General features: G+C 38.4%; 1 protein-coding gene across 1 annotated transcript in view; it reads left to right on the forward strand.

Moving 5' to 3' along the window:
* The window catches only part of FAM135B (family with sequence similarity 135 member B), a 96,074-nt gene that overhangs the window by 39,808 nt on the left and 36,658 nt on the right, over positions 1-19,608 (forward strand). Inside the window, 5 exon segments of the mRNA XM_072410631.1 lie at positions 5,604-5,699; positions 7,930-8,009; positions 15,135-15,274; positions 16,347-16,417; positions 17,003-17,176. Of these exon segments, the coding sequence (XP_072266732.1) occupies positions 5,623-5,699; positions 7,930-8,009; positions 15,135-15,274; positions 16,347-16,417; positions 17,003-17,176 (542 nt within the window). The 5' untranslated portion in view covers positions 5,604-5,622.

Raw genomic sequence — 19,608 nt, forward strand, 5'->3', positions numbered from 1 at the left:
GAGAGAGGAGGTGTACAGAGAAAAGAGAACCGGTCCAAGGACTGACCCTTGGGGAACACCAACAGGGAGGAGAGTGGGGGAGGAGGAATTACCATTGAAAGAGACTTGAAAGGAGCGGTCAGACAGATAGGAAGCAAACCAAGAGAGAGCAGTGTCACAGATACCAATGGAGCGCATGATTTGTATTAGAAGGGGGAGATCAACAGTGTCAAAAGCGGAAGAAAGATCAAGGAGAAGAAGCAGGGAAAAGTTGCCTTGAGACTTAGCTCTGATGGGGTCATTGGCCACTTTAGTAAGGGCTGTTTCGGTGGAATGGGCAGCTAGAAAACCAGACTGGAGGGGTCAAGGAGAGAGTTGGTGCTCAGGTAATGGGTAAGTCTTTTGTAGACAAGGCGTTCAAGAAGTTTAGAGACATATGTTATGGGGGGAGCAGGTGTGGGGTTTAGGAGGGAGTCAGTTGTTGAGAAGAGGTTGCTTGGGTTGGAAGCTTGAGAGGAAATGACTGCGGAGAAATAATAGTAAGAGATAGTCAGAGACCATAGGCATGCTGCAAGGGATGGCCAAAGTCTGTAAGCACGCTTTAAGAAATTGTCAGGGACAATAGGTATGCAGGAAGAAATAGTCAGATACCATAGGTGTTTTGTAAGAAATGGTTAGAGTCTACAGACATGCTGTAATAGATGGTCAGAGACTGAAAACATACTTTAAGGAATGGTCAGGGACTATAGGTATGCTGTATTGAGAAGACCATGTCACCCTTTAAAAATGTATTTGTTCCTCATTTAATGTTTCTCTCAGAAAGAATTATTATAAAACAACAGATGTAAAAAAAAAAAAAAAATAGGCCAGCTAAACAATACTTTTACTGATTTCAGTAAGCATCAGACACAGGATACCGGTCTCCAAGGGTCCCAGGGACCACAGAATTTGGGCCATAATAATACCTGTGGCTCCTTGGCCATAGGTTAGCCACCAAGAATCCAAGCAGTGAATAAGTTTTTGACTATTCCTGCATTTCCCTGCAGCAAAACAAATGTTTATCACAGGCGCAGAAATACAAAGCGAATATAAAGGGCCCTTAAGCCTCACTTGCTTCCATAAGAATAGACCATTTTATATCATATTCCGGTTTGGCAATTGAAGCATTACAGTTTGCTGTATATTTTATGTATTTATTCTCTTTCATTTCTAAATATAAACTGACAATATCTAAGTAATATGCAGCTGGATAATGGACCTGAACATGAGGATAAAAGACGTAATGATCATAGGATAGGTACAGGCGTCTGTAGGTGTTATGAGTCACTTGTTTACTTTGAAGAGAACATTACTTCTATTATCTCTGGCTGCACTGAACAGCGGGGAACCTCCGGATCTCTTTATTTATTGAGAAAGGTATAGGGGTCAATTTAAAAATGGTGAATCTGACATTTACATAGTTACATAGATAGTTAAAAATGGACAGAAGTCCCCCAAGTTCAACCACCAGGGAAAAAACATACCCCAGATATAAAGTCCTATAGACATAGTTTATCCAGAGGAAGACAAAAAAAGATCCTGGTTTAATTTGTTCCAACAAGAGAAAAAAATCCTTCCCCATCCCAGGAGGCAATAGGATTTTCCCTGGATCAGCAGCCTATGTTGTATTTACTTAAAAATGTTAATCCCCAATTAAATGTTGGCTTTCATCAAACATTCTCCAGTGGATCACTGCTATTAAAACACCAGAACCTGGAAGATTGTCCACCAAAGAATGTTTGGTGGATGTCATATCCCCTAGAGGTGGTATAAGTAGCCATAAACATTACACTTACAATACTAGTATTAGAGAAATTGTCTAGATTTGATTCCTTGGATGATTGCAAAAATGTACATTTTTCCCATGGTATCTATAAATCAATGGCAGGCAATGGGTCTGATTTATTAAAGCTCTCCAAGACTGGACATGAAATACTATTATGGGTGATCCAGCAAACCTGGAATGGATTTCTTAAAAATCACTTGCAATGTTTTGGACCAGACCAGAATCATTCCAGGTTTGCTGGATCACCCAGGTTCTCCCATGATAGTTAATCTTCTCTAGTCTTGGAGAGTTTTAATAAATCAGGCCAAACATTTTCATTGTAATGTTAAACTTTCTATATAAGTGGCAAAATGTTGCCACTTATACAGAAGGTTTAACATTACCCTGAAAAAATAGATTTTCAAGGTCAAAACAAAAAAGAAATGTCACCATAAAAATTGACTTTTTGATTGTGCCAGTGAATAATTCATTAATTTCTGAAGTGAGTCATTACTAGATGAAAACATTGGACCTCCTGGTTAGCTCTGTATTTGTATAGCGGCAGGGCAGGGCTCTGTCATTGTAGTGACTCTATGGGGAGTATTACTAGAGGTGCATGGAACAGTGAATTTCCAACTTAAATACAATCGGGTCTGTATAAGTTGAGAAATCCACGAGATTCAGGTATTCTGTGTAGGAACTGGTATTTCTTTTCAATAAGGCATTCTATACTTGTATATGACAGGTAGGTGGATAGGACAGATAGGTATACAATAGGTCAGCCAATCTGGCCACTGGACACTGACGGTTATGGTAATGTCAGGTTGGAACTCGAATTACTAAAATTCAAAATTCCCCTCCAAAACTGGAATAGCTCCATTTGATGTGGGAACTTCCTATGGTAACTGTTCAATCACCACTATAAACCTTTTTCATTCTTTGGAGACATGTTCCCACAGGTTTCCTGAAACTACCGCCAATGTGGTGATGCTACCAAGTTCCAGGGCTTTGCTAAAATTTGGCAAATCAGTCAAATTTTTCAAAATTTTTCCACTTCTGAAAATAGGATTTACATGTCAATCGTCATAAAAATCACCCGCCCTTTCCTAACAATGAGCCCAAGGACAGATAAGTAAATGTTGCTGGGCAGGATAACATTAAAGTGTACCTGTACTCGTCCTGTATTACCATTTGCAAAAACAGTTTTATTATGAATAGCACTGTTATGATCAGAAACAAAAATATCTGTATCCTCCAATAAAGAAATGTTTGGTATTGAGATGGTAATAGCTCCTAATTACTAATTACCAGTATGCTCCAACTCTGAATGTGTTTGATAGCTTTATAATGAATCATCTAACTACTATTGTCATTTACAAGATACAAACTAAAATGTTTTACATACCATTGTTTATTTACCAGCGAGAACATTTACTAAATTATAGGTTATATTTTTATACCATAAAGCTTGTATTTACCAAGTTAGTAAATAAATACATATTAAAGATATGGACAAAATAGATATTGTCTAAGTATAAGAGGCTTGGGTAATCCAGTTGGCATCTGTTGTGTATATCCTCCAGATCTAAGGCTGGGTACATATGTGCCATAATTGTTGTCAACGTCAAAAAACTGAACGATGCATGAACGAGCGCTGTACGTACAGGGCTGGGTTAGAGGAATGGATTGGCACCCCGCTGTGCTCTCTCCCCTTCACTTTCATTATAATCCTTCCTTATCCGTTGACGAGACGGATGAAGAGCGCTGTACACACACCAGATTCCTGTCCAATATCATCCCTAAGGCAATTATCGGATGAGAATCATCTGACTTGTGTACGTAGCCTAAGTTGTAGCTGTCTGGGTTTGCATTAACCTTTTGCCAAAATTGGCTAAGTTGACCAGTAGCCTGCTAATACCATCACTGCCTATTACCTTGACATGTCAATTGATGGACTTACTGCCTGATATATACATTAGTTACCAGCACCCAGGTGCGAGCCTGTAGCTAATGTATATAACCGGCAAAGGTAGCCAACTGTGTACAGGTAACCCCTTGGCCACCAATCACATGGTATGGAAATCAAAGTCTAAACAAGCCAAAATCAGCTTACTTTTTATTTAGTTTTCTTTACCAAGCTTCTGGATATTTAGTAAGAGTGATCCAAGCCACCGTATACAAAGCTAAATTGTTTCCCCTTTGTACCACCACCCTAAAACTACCCCACCAGCATAACCCTTGTGGTTCTCAGGCTTTTCTGTTCCTCATGGGACCCAATCAGATGGCGTCAGGGTGGTTGGCAGGAGCAGATTAAGGAACATTTATTCCCTTGCTTTGCAATAAAAGGACCTGGAAGTGCCCAGCTATGGGTTCAGAGAAATGAATTAAATTGAGAGTATTTGGTACTGAAAATGTAAGTTTTGATAAGAAGTAGCGCAAATATCATGTGACATGTGAAATAAATTGCAGCAGTCGCCATCTTATTCTACAGGGTACCTTCCAACCAAAATTAAAGGAGTTTAAAGTTCTTTACCTTGCAAAAGTTTAAACTTACTTTTCGATTTGGATATACCAATATAGAATTTTAATGTCAGATTGGCAAATTTGAGCAACTCCATACATTAAAAATTCTTGCACCTTGCCTCTTTAATAATATTCGGTATATGTCATTTTCAATACCTGACTGTCATTGTTTATTGATGATTGTTGTTTATTGTATGTTATATTGGTTGCTGAATAAAAAATAAAGTTTAAAAAAAATTTGTATAATACAAATCGGTCACCGCTTGCTCTCTTTCCATGTGCTGGATGGCTGGTCTTCTATCCATTCCTCCTGTAGCTTTTTTGCAGACAGACAGTAATGAGAGGATCTGCTAAACCTCACCCGAATCTTTGTCCTCCTCATAGGATACGTACAGCACAGGGCTTATGTACCAGGGTAATATCTGGGCTTGCAAAGTTATTTTTTGCACACAGTTGGTTGTATCCCTATTCTGTCCATTAAGGAATATGTTTAAAATAATGTTTTGTGCCCTGGGCTTGATTGCACATCATGACTCTAAATTCCCAGTAGCCCATAATGGGGGGCCTAACAGCCAATAGGAATGCACAAGAGGCAGCAAGTTGCAGATAAGTTTTGTCCCTATAAGGAGGTGCAGAAGGTTCATAGGGGCCGGGTTTTGGAGGCTTTCACAGCCATTTGCCCCTTTTTGGCATTCTGGGATCTGTACCAACCTCTGGAATCTTCACATATAGAGTTCTCAGCATCACCTATTAAAGTCTAATGCCAAACCATGTAAAGTAAGCTAACTTTTGCACACTCCTAGAGCATCAAACCAAAATTACTCACCCCAACTTTTCTTCAGTCTATAGAAGGCATTACATTCACAGTGCTGTGTATCTGAAGAAACAATATTGCACAGTAAGAGATAAATGGCAAAAGGATACAATCTAGGAAGCACAGTAACAATCCTTCTTGCTCTGGATACAAAGTAACCATAGATTGCCTATAGAACACATTGACCCTGATTTATTCCCCAAGACTGGAGAAGTTGGCTATCATTGGAGAACCTGGGTGATCCAGCAATCCTAGAATGAACCTGGTCTAGAATTAAAACCTGGATTATTCAGGTTATCCCATGATGGTTTATCTTGAGGAGCTTTAATAAATCTGGCGCATTAGGTGAGATTTCTGCTTTTGGCAAAGTAGCAGTGACCCATGGACCACAGTTTTAGACCACTGAATGCTTTTATTATGCCTGGAAATGTTTTGTGTAATATCAGCAATAATAGTGCATTATACTTGTTTTTTCCTGTCTAGGTGATGAGCTGATAATACCATGTCTGAAGTACAAGCAACGTTGGAGTTCTCAGTAGAGCTTCATAAATTCCACAATGTGGACCTTTTCCAGAGAGGGTGAGTAAATATTTCAATGCTAATTGGAAAGAAGGAAATTACAATTTTTTTCAGTCATTTGCTAGCAAATGTTTTGAATCCTGGACCAGATCCATTCCAGGTTTGCTGGATCACCCAGCTTCACTGATGAAAGTGTATCCTCTCCAGCCTTGGAGAGCTTTAATAAATCAAGCCCATCGTATCACTTGCGTATCCTCCAGCATTGGCTTGAATGTTGATCAGTGAGAGGAAATCCCATATAATTGGGGGGAATTCCCCTCTAGATCAGCTGGTATGGAACAAATTCCATTGGAACGTTTACATCCACCTCTAGTTTTTGTTAGAAATTGTGAATTGTCATCACTTTCTTGGGGGTTTGGTATGAGGTTTCTGTGCATTCATGGATCCATGGGGTTTGCATTTAGGCAAAATCCTGAACTGACATGTTTGTGAGTTTGCTTGTAGAACATTATGCACTATAAAGGATAGGGTACAAATCCTCTTTCCCTAGATAAATTTAGGAGTACCAACCCAAAAATAATGAGGAAATTTTAGGAAAGACAACAGAAAAAGCTCGGATTTGTTGGCAAAAATGGAAACATGTATTAAATTGTCATACATACTATATTTGGATATTATTCCACTATCCAGCGATATAGAATTCCCATCATGACCCCTCAGGAAGCCTAACAGAAGGGGTCCCGATTGGGAAGTTGTGCGCAATCATTTATTTCATTTTCCAGCTCCCTCTGTATAATGATTAGGCAGAATGTCCAAAGGAAACTGAACGGGAACCTGCCTACCTATATTATCTTGTAATAATAATCTTGTATAATGTTTTCTTTGTGACAATTGTCTTCTCATCCATGAATTGTGGATAATGTATAACATTTTATAACAATTTGTTACGTTTCCATTTTTGCCAACAAACCCCAGCTTTTTCTGATATCTTTCTTTAAAATTCCTTAATAAATGTACTCCTAAGCCTTCACCCCCGTCAGCTGGGTTACAGGGGCCACTAATCTGAACAAGCCTCAATACCAAGATTACATGAACATACCTAACATTTTTTTTCGACCACCCAAAGTGTTGTTTGGATCAGCTTTGTGGGACCTCCCAATGTTAGTTTTTAACATTATTGCTTAGCTCCCTACAAAGAATAAATTCAGCACTGCTCAGCCCCCTAACTATATAATTGTGAGCATTACTTTGTTCCATTCAGACAACATTTGGCTATGGGTAATTGTTAGCTGTGGCCAAGGTCAAATTGAAGTGAATAACATTTAGTACTGCTGTGTGCTGCGTACCTGCAATACAGGTAACGCATTTGCATACGTGGTTGTGGTTGCGGTTGCTGTGTGGTTCTTCCAAAAGCAACCCTTCAGCCAAAAATAACATTTTCTGGAACTGCCCTGCAATCTGCCACAGATCTATGAAAATGGATTTTCCTATTGCTCCCATTTTATTGAATGGGAGCGGTTGGCACCATGGTTGAGACTGCAGCAGAACACTGCGGGTTCACTGCGGGTCTGAAATGGACCTTAAAGTGCAACTAGAGGCATATTTTCATAACAATAGGGTGCATTGGACCCGTTGGAGATATGATTGTTTTCTGCCATAGATCTCTACCTCTCATGTTTAGCAAACCACAAAGAAAGTGAGATCAGAGAGATAGAGATTCTAATTTCTTCTAACTTCCAAAACCTTGAACTGTGGAAAAATATATGACACAAATAATTGTCTCTTCAATCTTGAATGCAACATTTAAAATACCTAAATGCAAAGACATGAGTTTGACTTGACTTTATTTTTTTGCAACCCCCTATGCATGACTGGGAGAGGGGCAGGACTGGGGGTTAGACAGGTGCTCTGCATGCAAATATAAACATAATAATGAAATATTAAGGAACATGGCATTGGGAAGAGGTAGGCTGATGGAGAAATTAGCTTATCAGACTGTTTCTTCTTTTCTTCCACTGTTCAATCATATACTGGAGCATAGACAAGACTTGTAAGCATAGCACAAATGCAGCAGGGAAAAGTCCGGTCTTCTGCACTGATCCGGATTGAAAAAAAACAATTATTAGTCATATAAAGAGGTCCTTAGATGTGCTTCATCTGTATAATTAGTTGTTTGTCTAAAGTTGAACATTACAAACATTTTGGCTAGAGTTCAGCCTTAGTGTGACCATTCTGATTAAAGAAAAAAAATAAAATAAAATATTAAAAAATGGTATTTTCTACTTTGTAGGTACTATCATGTAAGGGCCTCATTAAAAGTGTCATCTAGGACCCCACACAAGCTGACGGCATCTCTTATGGGACAAACAGGTAAGGCAGTCTCAATGTTTTTACCATAGGGAGATCCATTCAAATAACTTTCAGAACTTCAGGGAACCCCCGACTATAATTATTATATCCACAGATCACAGTATACTAGTGTGGTGGTCAGTGGGAAGAATTCCTCTTACATTGCTGACCATTGGGAAGAATGTCAGCCAAAAAGATCATTGATATAACATAAACTGATCTGAGTGGGACAAACTGCTCATTGCTCATGGAACCCCGAGGATTTATGGAGGAGCCCTAGAATTTCATGGAACCTTGGCTGAGAACCACTGATCTATAGTAGTGTTGTGTTACTCTTGTCAAAGGGAGTTTCACAGCTTGACCTTCTTTTAACATAAAGATCACACTTGCCTACATGAAGGGTAAAACCTCCATTCATATGCTGATATCACCTTCTGAAATTTTGTTTTTTGTACAGCTTTTGGGATAGAAAGTTACCCTGACATATCTTTGTGGTAACCTTACTTATATTTACGTTGCAAAGCATTCTGCATGTTCATTTTAAATTGGATTGCTATGCCCTGGTGGAGCCCGTTGGACACTTGTCCAAACTGTAGCAGAACTGTAAAAAGAGCATTACTCTAATTTACTGCTTCCTATAAGGTGATACATGGCAGGCCCTCTGCTCAGAATTACCAACATATACATATATGTGGAAGAGAAAAATCCATAATGTTCTTCCAAAAAGCCTTGACTGAATGCCACACAGAAAGCAAGCCTGCCCCCATGTTTTAGCCTGGTCATGCCATAGTCCTAGAAGGGTTTCTCTCTGTGTGGCCATATGGGCTTTCCATTGCGGTTATTGTGAAGGACATTGCTGTATGCCAGCTTCTGCATTCTATATGACCCTGACCGTACACTGGAGATTACTTATTGGACTTATTTCATTTTATCTGTAGGGTTTTATTCAGCTTCCAGGTTATACCATTATAAGGAACCAAATTTGGAATACAGTGATGTTTTTTTTAATTGTGTTTGTGTGTTTTTTTTTTTTTTAATTTGTTTTATGTTCCCATTTTGGTATATTTTTTGATATTAGGTTCGTTCTTAAAGGTTTTAAAAGGACAGAAAGTATTTTTCTATTTCTCTAACCTAAATTAAACAATAACACTGTGTATCATAAACTATTGATATATTTTAGGGTTTTTCTTTTTTCAACCTATTGCTTTTTTTAGCTTCTTCAGCCACTTACTGTCTACATGCACTCACTCCAGTGTTTGCTGTATATCATTGTTCTGTACTGTTTTCCTGTAGCTATAATAGTGGATAATGCCTGCACAATGGGCCTGATTTTTTAAAGCTCTGCTCGGGAAGATAGACTATCATAGACCTGGGTGATCCAGCAAACCTGGAATGGATTTGGTCAACACAATAGCCAGATAATAGAAAATCATTTTAAGAAATCTATTCCAGGTTTATTGGATTACCCAGATTCTCCTATGATCGTCCATATTCTCCAGTCTTGGAGAGCTTTAGTAAATCAGGCCCATTGGGTGTTGACATGGTCACTGGTGTTACCACCAACAGATTGAAAAAAGCACAAATCAAGGATAGAGTGTTGTCATCATATCCCAGGGGCAGACTCTATTGTGGAGAGATAGAAATGGAAGTGAAAGCTACTGGACATGGTGGATTAAATAACAATGTTGAGTCTGTCTATAAAGGTCCTTAAGTGTAATTCACACAAAATTCACTAATATTTTACATTGCAAACCTAGATAGATTTAAAAGTTCTGCCTTCAGGCATTCAAACATAGGGAAATCTGTAACAATAGTTCTGCTTAGAAATTTATGGATAATAGGACAAAAACAGTGGTAACCCCATATAGGGCATTGATTGGCAGGATATATGCATCATTCATTACCCCACAGAAAATGTGTAATAGGATGTAAAATATTTCAGACTTATTTTTTTAATTTATTTCCATTTTTTTCATGAAAGAACTGAAATTATAATAAACAAAAAATCACAAATACTTGTACTGCCTTTTAAATATTCTATTTTTATGAACTTTTTTTGGTTTTCTGTGATGAAAACAGAACAGCAATAATTAACATAAAAGGCAAGAGAAAAAAGAACGGTACAATACACAAAAATAAGGGGAAAATGCAAATTTGTTCTGGTGTGCTAGCAGTGTTTCTAAAAAGGAAACACTGAAAATACTTTTCGAGATATCATAGAAAGGCTTTCTTATTTTTTTAATGTATATATTTATAATAATGTATAATATAAGTATTGGCTCAAAATAATTTACTGATAAATATATATAATAAAATATATAAATGTGATAAAAACTAAATATAATAAATAACAGCAAAAAATGATAAAAAAATATAAAAATTTAAATAAATTACTTAAAATAATCCATAGAATTATATAAATCAATTACATATAATGATACATTTCTACATATATATTTTTTGAAAATGTATATATTTATAATAATGCATAATAAAAGTATTGGCTTAAAATAATTTACTGATAAATATATATAATAAAATATATAAATGTTAAAAAATGAAATATAATAAATAACAGCAAAATATGATAAAAAAATATAAAAAATTAAATAAATTACTTAAAATAATCCATAGAATTATATATATCAATTACATATAATGATACATTTCTACATATATATTTTTGGGAAATGTATATATTTATAATATTATATAATATAATGTGGGTGATTAGCATCAAACGAATTCACTCCAGAAAGGTACTCAATCTGCCCAATTTTATTCACAAAAAAACTCCAAAAACAAAGTTATTTCCAGATGTTTTCCCTCATAGGGGATCAAATTTATCTAAGTATGATGAGAAAACACCAAATGTAGCCTCTTGCCTTTCTCTGACACTCTGCAGAGTTAGTAGTCTACAAGACCTAAACTGTGGGAGACCTCCTGGGCTCTCCCAGCATATAGGTGGAACTCCACCTGAGCCACACCTGGCCTCAGGCTGCCACTTACCCCAGTCCCAAAGACACATGCCCTTTTATCAGTTGACAGGTGCTCCGGAGCCATTACTAATTACTGCCCTAGAAGAGGGATGCAGTGCCTGGCCCATCTATTCCATTCAGGACACTCGGGGCCTGGATCCCAAATAAGGAGCTTTAATTCTGCAGCAACACAATTGCTCATGGCCTATCCAGACCCTTTAATCCCTTTTCCAGAGAAAAAGAAGATACATGATGCCAAATACCCTCCCAATTTGGCATCATCTAATTCTTCCACAATAAGTATCTGTCAGCCTTCAGAAAGGAGAGCTCTGTTTGAGGGAATCTTTACGGTGATTAACCAGGAGATCACACACATATGTATAGAGTAATGGGTAAATGTCCCTTTTAGTTTATTTGCAGACAAGATGGTGGTAAATGCCCAATGACCTTGTGGATAAACAGTAGATGAAAATGTCCAATAACTGGGTAAATAACATTGGTGACAATAGATTGTGACAAACCTTGGAGGTCATACACAGATGATCAGATGGAGAGCAGAGGATGCATGAGTAGCAAGGGGCATGAACCAAGAATCAGGAGCAGCAACCAGGAATCAGGAAACAAGAGGTTGTCATGATCAATCCGCACTGGAAGGAAGAGCTTTAGAGCCATTGAGCCACAGAGTCTTCATATAGTGCCGTCCCAGTCTCTGATTGGAGCTTGCACTGGGCATGTGCAGAGTAAGGATACACACTGAGCATGTACAAAGTGCGGTGCAAACTGAGCATATGCAATAAGGTTCATTTAGACATAGGTTTGTGACAGTATCTGCTAAAAATAATTTACAGGATTATATAAAATCTATTTACATATAATATAATTATTTAAATTGATGTTAAGCAGGAAAAATAGGTAAAATAATTCCTTTTGCTGACATTTTCACAAAAGCCAGATCTATAGTTTTTTGGCAAAATCAATTTTTCCTAAAATCACTCTATTCTTGGAATATATTAGATTCAATTAGAAAATGTGAGTGAGATGGTGGACCTTTAGTGCAGTGTCAATGCAGACAGAGACCTAAAATCAGAGCCTAGGAGAACTCCTTGTTCAGGCAACATGGTGTTGCCAGCCACTTCTTGGTGGTCATGTAGCAAGTGGAGTTCGAGGGCCTAGCAGATAACAGAATCCACCAGCAGAGGGAGTGCTGGATCAGAGGCAGCTCAGATGGTGTTCACATCACTGCCAGCAGAGGGAGTGCTTCTGCAGAATAATCCGGTAAAGGGGCAGCTCTCATGGAGTCTTATGACTCAGACCAGGCAGTAGCCAATGGATAGGATTCTTAAACAGGGCTGCTGCTGATGGCTGTTGAAGAGAGTGAGCTGGGTGACACAGACAAAGGCACAGATCTACTGATCCTGCAGAGATCTGTGACAGTGTGAATCAACTTGTAGTCACTGAATCCAATGTAAAATATGTTTACATTTTAGGTAAAGATTGGACACATCTTGAGTGGAAACATATAAATGGAATGCCTATTACTTTTTAGTTCATTAGGAAATAAGTTGTTGTAGAAAGGGATAAACACAAGGTCCTTCTTCCACTATTGGTGTCTCCAAAGATCGATTCATAAATATGTAGTTAAATAAAGTGCACACTCTCAGTGATGGCAATATGTTTATGGAGCTGCTGGATGTCGGCCAGGAACTGATGGAAGATTATCTATGTGTCAGGGTGAGATTTAATCAGTTTATGCTTTACTCGAGCAATCAGAAAACCAAGTTCTAAAATGCTTCTCTCGTCTCATTGCTTCCGAAATTAAATGAACTACAGATTTACTGTGTGTTGGCCAATAAAGCGTTCAATAGTTCTGGATATATTTTGCAATTCTTCCGAGACAGATGATGATGTTCAGCACGTTTTAATTCATTGCCTAATAATCACAGTCCTAATGGACCTTTGTATTATAGTTCCAGAACCTAAAAATGTACTCTGGCCAAATATTAACAATACCCTTAAAGCTGAACTGAACCTTATTTATATTCACCTGTTCCGGTTTTGTTGTGGGCACCGACATTTTTTTCCACCTTGTTTTCCGTGTTCCAATCTTTGGGGGATGTGCCAGTCATCCAAGCATGCACAGCTCAGTCATTTTGACAGATGAAGAGAGCGATCAGGCAGTTAAGAATTCCTTTTTCCAAAGTGTACATCACCTGTCTCTTTCTGTATTAAAGCCTTGCCTGGTTGCAAATTTTTAAAGTGGAACTTTAGTTCTTTTGGCTGTATCTTCATTAACCTCCTAAGCGGTAAGCCAGAGTGCGACTCGGGGTAAAAATAAACCTGCTGAAAGCGGTACAACGGAGCCATTCGGGGTAGCTAAAAAAATAAAAAATAAAGCCTTACCTGGTATCATGATACCATTGGCATCCTCCGGTGTCCTCCAGTGTCCTACCATCCTTTGGCTGCGTCCTCTTCATCAATCTGTCCCCCCACGAATGTGCTGACGTTCCCGTGGAGTTCCCAGTGACGTTGGTGCGTGCGGCCGTCACTAGGGGCGTGGCGGGAATTTCAAATTATTTTGTATTGCATTCAATACAAAATAAACACCCCCCAATCAGATTGCGTCACTGTGTATACTTCCGTTTTCTGGCCCCCCGCCGCTATACCACCGGCTCAGGGACAACGGTACCAGCATCCGCAGCTCCCCTTGGCCTCCCTGACAACCTGAACAAGTGAACAAGTGTCACCTGAGGCTCAACTTAAACAGGAACTCCATACCTCAGATGGGTTCCACCCCCTTTTTCTTACACCTATCCTTCCCCACTTTGACCTGCAACCCCGCTGCTGCCATGACACCCAATCACCCCACCCAGGGGCCCTCTCATCTAACACCAGACAGCCAGGGTGGGCAATTGTTCTCCTTTGTTCTTCTTTTACCGCAACTGATTTTCCCCCTCTGGCCCCTTGCCTTTATACCTTCACCCTTGACCCCTCCTCTTACTTACCCCTCCTCATCACTCCACGCTGCTAGACCACCCCTTACTCGAATCACCTCGTTTGTTCTAGAATTTTCCTTCTCCCCCACTGTCACGAGGCCCTTCGCTTATTTTATTCTCTTATCTTTACTCCGGGCCTACTATACACTGGATTTATGTCTAAAAGCAGTACATTGTCTTTCATGAAAATATATTTTACAGTATAATATAATAGTATAAGTATAATAAAGTTTGAAACACAAAATCATGTCAAAGTTTATTATTAAATGTATTTATTTTTTTTAATTTATTTAATTTTGACATGATTTTGTTTTCCAGATTTTATTATACTCATACTATTATATTATACAGTAATATAATTTTTCATGAAAGACAATGTACTGCTTTTAGACATATAAATCTGGACAGAAATGAACCGCTCAGGAGGGTAAATAAGAGAAAAATATTTGGGTGCCCCCTTAGCATACGTTCCTGATCTAATTTTTTTAGTCCAGGGATTATGTAATACCTTTATACTTCATCCAGCAAGCTTCCTCTTACTAGATTTAGTATAGACGACCAGACCCATGAACTTCTTTTTTTTCGTCTTCAGTATGGCAAATATTAAAATGCTACATACATTTCCACCTGTAAAAGTCATTGCAATATTTTGACATTTGTATTAAACCAATTCCTGGTGGTCCTGCTTTGTCATTCTGTCCCACACACTGTACAGGTATTGTCACAAAGTTGATGCAGAGCAATGATGTGCAGCCAATGTCCACAAAGAAATGAATTGTGTGAAAGAGGCTAGTAAAGATCATCAGTCCTGATATATATATTTATATATATAGTAGAAGGAGAAAACAATGGCAAATTCAGAGGGTATTTGGCATCATCTACATCAATTTTCAATGGAAATGGATTAAAGGGCCGGATAAGCCCATGACTAATTGTATTGCTGTTTTTTTGGATCCAGGCCCAGGGTGCCCTTGAAGGAATGTGTGGGCCAGTATATGTCTATTTTTATATACATATTTTATGTATATATGTATATTTTACATATTTTTTTACATAGATTTATATTTTTCCCCGACAGCTGAAATATTATACATGCTACATACATATATATAGTAAATAATTTGAAATGGTAATATTAGAAAGAAAATTGCTTTTAACTTTCTCTCCTGTTACAGATGACCCCGGAGCTTATTCTCCATGTGTGTATGACAACATTGTATACAGTCGGACCTTCCAAATCCTGTATAGGAATGAAGACATTGATATTAATGATGTCATGTTGTTTAAAACCCACCTTTTTCTGGATGGAGAACGGGTTTGTACTTGTTGTGACTATTATGCTATTATGTATAACAATACTTATAAGAAAATCGATTTGCACAATGCACTAGAGAGAGTCAAAGCAGAAGAAAACCATGTTATACTCATGTATCCCCATTCTATTACATGGCACCACCATCTTCTTCTATTCCTTCCTTGTTGAGGTCCCCAGTCATCTTGATTGGCCAGGTACAGATGATGTACTGGTATGCAGGAGCTGATTCAGTCCGGGCAAGGGCCAAGGAAACTGGGATGTGCCAGATGTCCAACAACCAACTCATGTGCAGCTCAGTGATTTTGACAGCCGGAGCAAATGATCTGGCATGTAAGAGTGCTTATTGCAGAAGGGACATCGCGTATATTTTCTGCAATAAAGCCCTGCTTTCTCACACATTTCAAAGTCGAATTTTAGTTCTGCTTTAAAATACATTGGGACACCAACCATCAATCCAGTCCCTTATCAATCACTAAATTAATTTTAACAAGAAAGTTGTAATACCCAGTACTACTCACCATAAACCCCAGCCCTTGATCTTCCAACCCACTGGTTTTGGATTTCACAACTGACCCACTGATCTATTACAATTCTGAAGCATAGTGTCCTTTGACAGCTCTTGTAGCCACGACTCTCATTAACATTAAGACTAAGACTGTCCTGTAATTAGTGAAGTGCAAGGATATATGTCATCAAGGATGAATGAGCACACGGCTAGAAGTAACTGCCTATATTCTGTCCCTAAAGAGTGGAGAGTATCAATAGTTACAGACCGGGAAAGGGATGGAGAGGGATTTCAGAAGTGTTTTTTAGTTGCATGGCTAGAGGGTATTGACACACACTTCAGTGGGTAGGGACATGATTAGACTCAAAATTAGAGGCAAAAATTTGGGGGAAATTAGAAATCTTAAATTCTTAGGCTTAGAACTCATATGGTGATGTTCAACTTTGCTGTAAAAGTAGGAATATTCTTTTAAGACTTACTGCATAGTTTGGGTTTTCTTTTATATTTTGTTTTTTATTGTTTATAGTTTTGTAATATGATTTTTTCTATCACATTTCTATTTTTCAGGTAGAAGATGCTCTCAGTGAAGTGGACTTCCAACTGAAGTTGGACCTTCATTTTACAGACAGCGAGCAGCAGTAAGTACCTGAATGCCCCATTGGAAAAGTACATTATAAACTCATTGTCATCAGCAGTGGTGGCTGCATTGGGTATTTTTCTGGATTTTATATCTATTGCATCTGGTGACCATACTAATAACACAGTTTTTTTATCTCTGGGTAGTTGGTATCATGGTTGTCATGACCAACTCTACAGATGTTGGTCATATTCCCCCGAGTGCAATCATGCTATCCTCTCCACAAATTACAGGCGATATGGAATTAGTATTTTAAAGATGAAGCATACCAATGTTTGTGATTTTGTGTCCAACTCATAGGAAATGCATCTCTGACAAAATCTATAAATATTTTCCATCTGAGCTGAGAATATTTTTACCTGACATAGGAAACCCAATGCAGCCACCACATATAAAGCATATAACAGGATGAAAACTGTCTCCCTGGACTCCCGTAAATAGATCCATAACACGGATATAGTGGAGCTCTGTTTTTCCCTTCTGCTTTTGCAATCTGTTTTGTCAGGTTTCTACTGATAAAATTCCAGAATCTCTAACAAGAAAAAACAAAACAAGCGTCGCTAACAAGTGTAAACATTTCTTCCAGGCTGAAAGACATCTCTGCCGTCCCCCTGATCAGCAGCCGCACTTTAGGTCTTCATTTTCATCCGCGAAGAGGTTTGCACCACCATGTTCCTGTCATGTTCGACTATTTCCACTTGTCGGTGATCTCCGTAACGGTGCACGCTTCACTGCTAGCCTTACATCAGCCGTTTACCAGGTACAGTACTAGACACAGCAGATGCTTGCCTCTCATGTCTGCACGGCTTTGTAAGCAATCGCTTGTCCTACCGTAAAAACTGGAGAGCGCTGAAAATAATCCGAGAGAGGGAAATATTTTTTTCTTGGAATGACCTCCTTATCAGCTATCATGGTGTCCTCACAATGTACTCATCTTCTCTAAAAAAAAAACCCAAAGCCAATTAAACAGATATAATAGAAATATACACTTCCTGGACAAAAATATAGCTCACACGTTCTAATATTTTGTTGGACCACCTTTGGCTTTGATAAGGACATGCTTTCTCCATTATATCCTTTTAATAGGCTTAGGCAATGTTTATTTATTTCCATCCAGAGTTGCATTATTTTTTCACCAAGTTCTTGTATTGATGTTGATGGAAAGTTGGACCATTGCATAAAGCCTTCTGCAAGACATCCAAAAGATTCTTAATGGGTTAAGATCTAGCCAATCCATGAGTGAACTCTTTTACAGTTTGAACCCAATGAATCTTGGCATTGTCATCTTGGAATAGGCCCGTCCCATGAGAGAAGAAAAAATCCATTGATGGAAAACCTGGTTTTTCTGGTATATTTAGGGAGTCAGCTAAATTCATTATTTGGACATATAATGATGCTGAACCTAGACCCGGCCAAATGAAGCCCCCCCCAGTTTAAACACTGTCAACACAAGCACCCAAGATCATACCACTGACCCCCAGGCTATAACATTGTCCTCAAAGACACCCCAGATCATACACTAGTTTTTTGTCCAGGCAGTTTACAAAATATGCTTACTATTGATTGACTCGCCCAAGTAAATGAACTAACCATCTAATTGGTAAGGGTTCCCAGTAGGGATGAGCAAGCTAAATTTTTAATTTCGATCTCGCGGCAAATCGGGCCTTTCTTGTTTACAGAATGTAGGGGAGAACGGCCTTGTGATTCACCACAAGGTCGTGTTCCCGCTGAACTCAGATGATCTCTCAATATAGAATCTCCATTGAGAGTTCATCTGGAGTTTGCCTCCAGTCACAGCAGATTGGAAGCACTCGCGTGCCTCCAATCAGCTGTGACTGCAGGTTCATGATAAGTACAGCCCGGTGACTGTGGGAACTGAACTCAGATGAACTCTCAATGGAGAAACTCCATTGAGAGCTCATCTAGAGTTCGCCTGCAATCACAGCTGATTGAAGGGACTCGCATGCCTCCAATAAGCTGTGAGCACAAGTTCAGTGATAAGTACAGTCCAGGGAGTGTGTAAACCTGCACTTCAATGGAATTTGCAAAATCAGTTTGCCAAAATTTCAGGGACCCATCGGAAGTTCGGGGAAATTTTGGCGAGAGGCATTCTCTTTCATCAACAAATGAAAACCATTATTATTAAATTCAAATAGTTATATGCAAAATAACTTGAATTGAAAACTAAGTATATCTTAATCATGATTTAACCTTGTGCTGTTTGATACAAGTGTGTATATGATACTTCCTGGTGCTTCAATTTTATAATCCTATCTCCCTCTCCGCTAGATACCCAATGAAGATTTTTTGGCTGAATAAGCATATAGACCTTCTAAGCATAATGTATTGGTACTAAAAATCACAATTTTTTCCATTGATAATTTTAATTCCAGTCTTTTACGCATTGAGTTATTGCTACCTTGTATACACCACCATATATTGGAATTATTATTATTATCTGTTTTTTTTTTATGTAACTAGGACCGGCATGGTTATGGAGCCCACCGGTTATGCAGCCCTTTACAAAGTACATAGTCATGTCACTAGCTGTCTCTCAAAGGAGCTCACAATCTAATGTCCCTACCATAGTCATATGTCTTTATTACAGTCTAAGGACAACTTTTTTTTTTTTGGGGGGGGGGGGGCTGAGGCAATTATCCTAACTGCATGTTTTTGCAATGCGGGAAGTAACCAGAGTACCAATGCATACACTTGGTTTAAGCAGTACTCTGTACGTTTAAACCGTGATTATGATATACCTTGTTTTCTTTGAAAAGTCACTTTCTTTGAAAGTCACTTTGGATATAATTCTTTAAATACATTGATCATTTTTTAACATTTTTTAGGAGAAAGACTAGCTGAGAACACCTGAAAAAGTCAATGATTATATTCCGATGGTTATATGCTTATATATTTGGACAAGTTGCTAGAATGTAGCAATCTTTTCTGAAGGCTGGTATAATTATGTGATTGATCCTTCCCATTGCAATTTAGGCAATTGTCTACTTTGTAATTGCTAACACTTGAGATTTGCATGCAATGTGCAAATATATAAGAACAGAGAGAAGATAGCTGAATGATAGATATAATTACATATGCAGTGTGAAAACCATGTGCCAAAAGCAATCCTTGCCACTCACACTACTAAATTCTAAGGGAAGTTCACTCAGTGTCGTCCTATTGTCTTGCAGA

The sequence above is a fragment of the Pyxicephalus adspersus genome, chromosome 5 (genome assembly GCF_032062135.1).
Source record: "Pyxicephalus adspersus chromosome 5, UCB_Pads_2.0, whole genome shotgun sequence".
Classification (NCBI taxonomy): Eukaryota; Metazoa; Chordata; class Amphibia; order Anura; family Pyxicephalidae; genus Pyxicephalus; species Pyxicephalus adspersus.